Source organism: Echinops telfairi, unplaced genomic scaffold, assembly GCF_000313985.2.
Source record: "Echinops telfairi isolate 266 unplaced genomic scaffold, ASM31398v2 ScPeMD7_5;HRSCAF=22, whole genome shotgun sequence".
NCBI lineage: Eukaryota > Metazoa > Chordata > Mammalia > Afrosoricida > Tenrecidae > Echinops > Echinops telfairi.
The window spans coordinates 1,209,804-1,218,214 of NW_022103901.1; the positions used below are offsets into that span (position 1 = coordinate 1,209,804).

The 8,411-nt window shown below is 62.6% G+C and overlaps 1 protein-coding gene across 1 annotated transcript in view; it reads right to left on the reverse strand.

Moving 5' to 3' along the window:
- MAD1L1 (mitotic arrest deficient 1 like 1) overlaps positions 1-8,411 on the reverse strand; it is a 148,432-nt gene that overhangs the window by 116,237 nt on the left and 23,784 nt on the right. Inside the window, exon 10 of the mRNA XM_004705883.2 lies at positions 6,934-7,020. Coding sequence (XP_004705940.1) covers positions 6,934-7,020 — 87 coding nt within the window. The remainder of the gene's footprint in view (positions 1-6,933; positions 7,021-8,411) is intronic.

Here is an 8,411-nt window from a genome sequence, read left to right on the forward strand (position 1 = left end):
GCTGGTCAGCCTCCAAGGGTGGGGCACCCAACCAGAGGGAGCCTCACTGTGGCTGGTGCCCCAAGTGTCCCAGATAGAAGAAAACCTTTACCCCTTCCCTGCCCCCCGTCCCCACTCTACAGGCAAGGGGGAGTGGGTGGGGGGTCCGATCTGGATAAGGGAGGGGCGGGTGTGGGGGGAGCAGTACTGAGAGACAACATCATGATTAGCTCCAAGTGTCTGCTGGGCAGTGAGCTGTGCTCAGTGCCCGACGTCCACACTGTGGAGACTCAGCAAGGGTACTGGGAAGGAGCAGAGATCAGGTGTCCAGGCAAGGGGGGGGAGGTGTCACCTGCAGGGGGTGGTGTCTTCACTCACCCCCGGGGCAGTGAAATGAGAGGAGAGAGTAAGCCAAGCCAGAGCCCAGAGTGGACGAGGGTTCCCCAGGGCAGCCTTGGACCATCCACGGGCCCAGCAGTAAACAGATGGGCCTTTGACCAATGACTCTGGACAAAAATCCTGATTTGGGGGGGTTGCTGCAGAACGGAATTTCAAATTCCCCTAGAATAGACTGTCTGCAGTCGTGGAGGCTGGGTGAACCCTCACGGCGATGTTCTTCCCAAAGATCTTTCAAGCAAACCAGTGACCCCGCGGCTGCTATGCAGAGCAGTCAGTGTGTGGCTCTGACCCCGGGATCCGTGTGCCAGAGGCAGCGCTGCCCGCCCCGCGTCACCCTCACACTCATCCCGCGTTTCAGTCCATCCTCGCAGCCATGGTGTCCATCATCTCTTGGGCCCTCCGCTGCTGCGTGCAGCACCATGTCCTTCTCCAAGGACTGGCCTCCTGAGGACACGTCCACAGTGGGAGGCAAAGTCTCAGCACCCGCGCTCCAAGGAGCATGGTGACAGGACTGCTTTCCTCTGAGACGATGTGTCTGTCCCTCGGGAAGCCCCGGGTCTAGTCAAGGTCCTTCACCGGCACCAGGGTCCCAACGCAGCCGCTGTCCGTCCGAGGTTTTCCTTACTTGTTGTCGGGCGGAGGCGAGGTGACTAAAAGCACGGTGGTTTGGTCAGCACACCTTGGCATCTCTGCTCGTTAAACACTCTAAAGTCTTGCAGCAGATTTGGCAATGCAATACTAATCAGATCCTGTGACTTCGGCTTCTGTGCACACTGCCTGTGTGACATCTCCGATCGTGTCTGCGCACTGGTGTCCGTGCAGCAGCAGAGAGGCTCCCTGTGTTCTGTGTTCTGGCCCACACCGCTCCATTCCGAGGCTGTCGTCTTTGGCCTCCACCAGCAAGTGCTGCAAGTCCTTGCACAGCAGGCCAGGTTGCTACCCTGAGGCCACCTTCCTCTACAGCAGTGCTTCTCCACCTTCCTAATGCCACGCCCCTTTAATGCAGCTCCTCAGGTGGTGGTGACCCCCAACCCAACATTATTTTCGTGGTTACTTCATCACTGTCATTTTGCTACTGTTGTGAATCAGGCGGCCCCTGTGAAGGGGTCAGGACCCACAGGTTGAGAACCACTGCCCTAGGGCACCCTGGACGAGCCCAGTACACAGATCGGGTACTCATAGTGCCATGCAGGGTGCCCTGACCTGTGGGAACCACGGATCCTGGCCCACGGGAGGCAGACAGGCTCCACAGCGCACAATGACGCGTCTCCCCTGGACGGCCTGGCGCTCGCTGTGCCAACAGCACGTGCGGTTGGTGTCCCTGCTCTCAGCCACGGCCCATGCGGTGTCAGCGATGGCACTGACAGGGCGAGAACGACCGCCTCGAGCGAGCACTGGGTCTGGGGCCCCTGGGAGGTCCCCCTGGAAGCTCGGGGGTGAGCTCACATTGGGGACAGCCTGGATAAGGAGGGCAAGTGAGGCTTCACACCCACAGGACAGCACTGTCTCCAGACGGCGCCTCCACACCCCGCTGAGTGCACGCTCAGCAAAGGCCGCCAAGCCGGCAGAGGTCAATGCCACTGTCACCTGAGCAGAGGTGGCCACTCAACGCTCAGAGGAGAGCGGGGAGAGATGCGCACCAGAGGGAACAGGAGGCTGCTCCCCAGCAAGCTTGTGGGCATGAGCCCCAGGAAGAGGCAGGCGGTGGTGCCAGCGGGCTTGCCATGCACTGGGCCCCGTCCAGCACAAGTGGGCGCAGGCACACTGGAGGGCCAGGGCAGACACGAGGGGGGGCTGCAGGGCTGGATCTGAGCAGCTGTCACTCACCCAGCCTACCTAGGCCAGCCCCGCCCCCGCCCCCAGCAGGCAGGGAGCTGATGGATGGTGCTCCCAGGCGCCACCCCCACCCCGGACTCTCACAGGCTCCCCAACAAAACTGCCCCGAGCGATGGCTCCAAGACAAGTGTGAGGGGGGCCACACGGATGAGCCCACCTCTCCACGGGCCCTCGACAGCCCTTCCCACCCTGGAGAGGTGTCTGGCTCCCGCTCCCGCTGCCCCTGCAGTGCTGAGAAGGGCCGAGCAGGATGCCCATGGCCCGTGTATCTGGGGAGGGTGGCGTGTGATCGTGTGGACAGTGGGAGGACAGCGCCAAGGGCACGGACGACGTGGGCAGCAGGGTATGCTGGGGCTGAGGAGAGCCAAGGCCAGCAGCAGGTGCGGATACTTGCTGAGAGTCAGCCTTCCTCCTGAGAGCTGGGAAGAAACTGCAGGCCAGAGGTGGGACACAAAACAGAGGTGTTCAGACAGGCCCCGAGCTGCTCCAGACAGCCTGCAAGGGACAGCACCTGACGGGGGCACAGCCTGGGTGGGGGTGGGGATCAGCGAGGAGAGGGGCACACAGCAGGGAGCATGCAGGGCTGCTGCCAGGAGTAACATCCAGGCTAGAGCCCCCAACCTGGGGGAAGCAGGGGACAGCAGGGAGCCCATGGAAGGGCCTGGCTCAGGTCTAGGAAGGGGGCAGCTGTCCCATTCTCCAAGGGAGGGGCTTGGGGAGGAGGGCAGGGTGTGGGCAGGTGCCCCTGCAGGGGCACTGTCTGTCTCTACAACACCCACCAGGCCATCTGCATGGGGACCCTGAACAAGAGGGCAGTCACTGTGGTGCCACTGCACTGGGGGCAAGTGAAAGGGCCCCAGTGCAGCCTGCCCTGACAGGGACACTATGAGCCAGCCTCAGCCTGCCTGCAGCGTAGTGTCACTCCCGGGCCATGGGCCTGGGACCTGACCTGTCTGCAGCCCACTTCCAGCACTGCACCTAGGACAGGTGACCCCAAGGGGACCATCCTACCTGGAGCCCCCGTGTCCACTGTCCCTGACCCCCACAGCACTCTCAGAGCAGCCACATCACGATCGGGGATGGGGGTGTGGATGGACGGTGCTCTGACCTCCCTAGGGACAGCGCTCGCTCCACAGGGGCAAGAGCAGGGGCAGGAAGACAGCACCTGACAGCCTGCCTGAGCCAGAGCCCAAGTCAAAGCCTGAGCATGAGCCAGGCACTCCCGTCCCAGGCCTCAGCTCTGACAGCCCCAGGGGCACCCACCTGTCAGAAGGCGGGCCAGGTTCCTGGCTGGACATCCAGCTATGGTCCCTCAGCTATGGAGGGAGGTTCCCTGGGATGCAGGCAAGGAAGTATTTACACCTGTACCTCTGTGTCAGCTCCTGAGAGCAAAGCCCCTCAAAGGGTGGCTGGGGCCCAGCTCCTGCTCCCCACTACCAAGGACATGGTGTCTGGGGCTGTGGACACAGTCCTGTGCTCGCGGCGCTGGCAGAGGGCCTGGCAGGCCGGCTTTCAGAGAGAGTGAGTCAAAAAGGAGAGCACAGTGTCATGGTTCCACCAAGGGCACAAGCCAGGATGGGGTATTCCAGCACGGCCCCCATCTGGCCCCCCGGGGACGAAGGCCGAGCCCCAGCCTGGCAGCCTTGTGGTGCCCCCTCCTGTCTCTCCAGCTCCTGTCGGGCCCGGGAAAAGCAGCAGACACACAGAACTGCCCACTCTGATGCAGAACCCACAAAAGTGAGAACGTGGGGCAGCCGGGGCAGCCGGGGCGGCAAGGGTGAGGCCAGAGGGCATCAGCCCCTCTTCCGCTCTCTCCCTCCCGTAGGGGCCCGTCCCCGGGGGACACCAGGCGCAGACAGAGTCTGCGCCCCTAAACATGCTGTGTCTGCATGGGGGGCTGGAGGAGGAGGTGTGGAGACTCCAGCCCAGTGCTCAAGGACGGCCCCTCAGACCTTACACCCAGACTTGGCAGAGTTCAGATGTGAGTCCAGATGTCCCCACAGCCCTCTGCCCCCAATGGGGTGAGGAGGAAGAGGGGGCCGCTGGTGCCAGACAGGGAGCTCCTGCAGCCAGGACAGTGCTGGGGAACAGAGAGCGGGGATGGGCAAGAGGCGCAGCAGGTTAAGTAAGCATTGGGCTGTTCACTGAAAGGTCAGTGGTTCAAACCCACTGGACGCTCCTTGGGAGAAAGATGTGGCAGCCTGCTCCCAGGGGGACTCACCCTGAGGACTGCGTGGGGCAAGTCAGCCACCACAATGGGGCTCTGTGCGTCGGGGCTGCCCTGTCGAGGAAAGAATGCAAGCAATGCCCTCCCCTCACTGCCGTAGGACTGATAGGGGTGAGGTGTCTAAGTTACACAGGTATGACCCAGGTGTGCACATGGCTCACTGTAGGGTTAAGGTATCTGCATGTAGGGTTAGGGTATCTGGGTTACACAGGTAGGGCTCCAGGTATGCACACGGCTCACTGTTAGGGTTGGGGTATCTGGGTTACACAGGTAGGGCCCCAGGTATGCACAGGGCTCGGCTGTTCACCGGAAGGTTGGAGGTCGAGTCCCCAGGAAGCACCTGGGGAGAGAAGCCTGGTGATCTGCCTCTACAGAACCAGAGGTCCCCCCCAGCACACATGGGTGGCCATGGTCAAAGCCATCTGGACTGCGGCTACCACCTCAGAGACCCAGGCCGGACGTGTCCGCACTGTCCTCATAGAGGGAAGGACACCAGCCCATCGGGAGTGGCCCAGCTAGCTCCTCAGGCACCGGGCCTGCCTGTGGGCTCTGACTGGCCACCGCCAGTGCACCAGTGTGGTCAGCCAGGGGAGGGCCCGCCTGACAGACGGCTCGGAGTGCTGTCATCTGTGGGCAGGATGTTTCCAGAGCTGAATGCAGGGATGCTCACGTTTCATCCTCTTCCACTTCCCAACAATGAAAACTTATTAAAAAGCCCATGAATATGTAAATGCCATCTTAAATATGGAAATGCAAAACATGCAAGAAAACAGTCGGGTGTGAAATATGAATGCAGCTCATCTCGAGAAGAGGCAGGCATGGCGGGCACGCCAGCCCAGCCCCCATCATCTCCACCACGAACAGTGAGGTGCTCTAGAGTGGAACCCCTCCCCCGACCAGGGCCCAGGGGCGTGTGCTGCATGGACCCTGCTCTCAGCTGTGGTCCCATGTCTGAGGTGGCCCAGGGCTCCCCCACCCCTCGGCTGCCTGCCTTGCTCCTCTGCTGGTGGACCAGGGGCCAGAGAGCAGCTGGCAGGGCTTTAGGGGCTCCCACGTCCCTGCTTGGGGCAGCTGCTGGGGTGTGGCCAGCAGAGGGTCCCTGGGGGCATGACACCCCCCACCCCCACTCAGGTCCCTCTGTTCCACCACTCCACTGCCAACCTGAGCGGTCAAGGTGTACACAAGGGCCAGAACATGGAGGGTGGTGACCAGTGGGCGCCACCCCACCCCCTGGCCCCCAGCTCTCTGCCCTAACTCATGAAGACAGAGTGCAGCACAGGTGGTAAGTGGCCACGGGGGCGGGGACCGGGAGGGAGTACGATGCGGGCCGTGGGCAGGCTTGGGGACACTGCCAAGCGAGGACACATTAGCTGACCCTGGTGTGTCCTTCTGGGTTTCCCGGGTCGCAGAAAGGGGGCTGACCCCGAACTGCCGCGTGATGGACGTGTACAAGGTCGGAGGACGCTGGGAGGACGGCGGCAGTGACCGACATGGCAGAGCTGCCAGGGGGGTGAATGCTAGAAGGAAGCCACATGGGGCTGCACGCCACCTACCGCGCCAGGCCCATGAGCCTTGGGGAGTTGGCAGAGAGCCCCAGGAGCAGGAGGCGGGCGCCCCTGGGGGCAAGAGCAACAGTGCCTGGCAGCAGGAGGGAGCGCAGCAAGGCCGCTGTGCCCCCATGGCTCATTCTGTTTCAAACTCAACGTCAGATGAGGAGTCTCGCTGGCAAACTGTCAGAGCTTTAATTTCCGCTCGCCCCTGACGCCCGTCTCATCTGACAGGGGCTTTGAAGGCGGAGGCACTTGTCCCGTTGGAGGGGTTTTGAACTAAACTGATGTATGTCCAACATCGCCAGGCATCTCTGAAAGCCAGTGTTCAAAGGGACGCCAGCTCCCATGCCCACACCTCCCTTTTAGCTGCGAGTGAATCATTCAAGAGCCACCTCGGAGGAGGGCGGGCACGCCCCTCCACCCACCCACCCCCAGTCCTGCAGATGGAGCTGAGACCCCAGAACGTCTCCCTCCGTACCTGGCTGTGCCATCAACAGCCTGGGCGGCCTCCATCCCCGAGCCTGAGCATTAGCCCACATGCACACGGAGAGGGCTGTGCCCGGAGGAAGAGTCCCACAGCTGCTGCCCTTTGGCTGGCGGGGGACGGACCCCTTAGAGCTGCTGCCACTGAGGTGTGCTGGCTGTGTGGGGGTTCTCCACAGTCATTCCCCGAGGGCACAACACGCACATGCACACATTCCAGCAGGCCCTGGCTCCCACACCAGGAAACAGACGGCCACCTGGAGCCTCAGTGGCTGGAAGCAGACGGAGCCCTCCTGAAGAGTCAGTCCTGCCTTGGACACCCACACCAGCCCAGCTCCCCGGGGCTCTAGCTCTCGAGCCCTGAGACACAGCGAGTGTGGCCTTGGCGAGTCCTGGCAATGGCGGCCCAGAGCCGTGGGGAGCCCCCGGGCCGCCCACACAGGCCCCCCGAGCGCCTACCTGCTGCTGATGGTGCTGTTCTTCTCCTTCAGCGCCAGCTCTCTCTGCTGCAGCTCCACCACAAACCGGGAAAGATCCTCAGGCGTCCTGGGGAGAGAGACAGCGGTCAGGCCAGCTGCTCTGCCAGGAGGGGCCCTCGGCCCTCGGGGAGCGCCTCGCTGGGGCCTGGGTGCAGGTGGCAGCACAGCCAGGCCTGTGTCCAACCCCAGCCGCCCCCAGGGAGATGACGGCCCTGGGCAAGGCACTACTTGCAGGAGGATTCTCAGGGACACAGGGCTGGTGCAGGCCGACCTGGCCCCTACCTGGCCCATGACCACACCTGGAAGCATGGCACATTTCACTAACACAAGGTTCATAGCCTGCACTCCTCCTGCATCAGAGGCACATTCTGGCCATCCCCAGGATGCTTCACCCGGGTTCCTGGTGCCCTGCCCACTTGCTCCTGCACTACGCCCAGCGCCGTGTAACCTTCCTGTGCCCTGGGACCCCCAGGGTGGCCATGAGGAGAGAGAGGAGGAACACTGAGAAGACCCCGCCCAGACCCAGCAGAGGGTCTCCACTCATCAGCAGCAGAGGCAGGAAGCAGGGGAGTCAAGGACAGGAAGGGGAGATGGGATGTATGGCCCATAGCCTCCATGAAACACTGCCTCCTGTACCAGGAGACTGGAAGAACTGGACAGTGCCTGGCTACCGTGCCCCAAAACGCTGACCAGAGAAGCTGAAGGCGGAGGGGGTGGGGGGACTTTATGGAACAGAATTTCAAAATCTCCTGGACTGCAGACTTCTGCAGCCATGGGGGTGGGGGGGTGGGGGGCAAATGCCTGAAGCTACTGCTGGGAAACCTTTGAGCCGTCAGCAGGAGCTCGCCCTGAAGCTGTGCGGCACAGGAATGATGGGGTCTGGCTTGACCACCGTGCTTTCTAACACCCTCCACTCGGGATCAGGGCGCTTGCGGAGCCTCGGAGCAGGGAGGGCAGGCTTGGGGCGAGACGGACACATGGCCTGAGGAAAGCCAGCACTCACTGAACGGAGTGCGTGGGGGTGGTGGTGGGGGTAACTGGCCTGCTGGACAGTCTCCACAACAAGTGCACATGAACTCAGCCCCTCGGTTCCACAAAAGCCTGAAATCCAGACCTATCCCTTGGCCAGGAGGGCCCCCTCTGCTTGGGGAAGAGGATGACCAGTCCCTGCCGGCTTACCAGCTGCCAGGCAGTGTGCCTGCGGACAGGAGTGGCTGCGAGGGCCAAGGGGACACTTGCAGATGAGGGAACTGGAGGGGTCCGCCGAGTACCATCACAGCCTAAAAATAACGCAGGGAACCAGGCCCTCCACAGCTCCCACCGACCTCCTGGGCTGGGCTAGGCTGGAGGTGGTAGGAGTGGCCATGCAGCCGCAGCCCAGGCACTGGAGTGGCTGCTCATGACGCTGCCTTTAGCTGTGAAGCCCTTCAACGTGGCCTGGGGGAGGAAGGGGCGGGG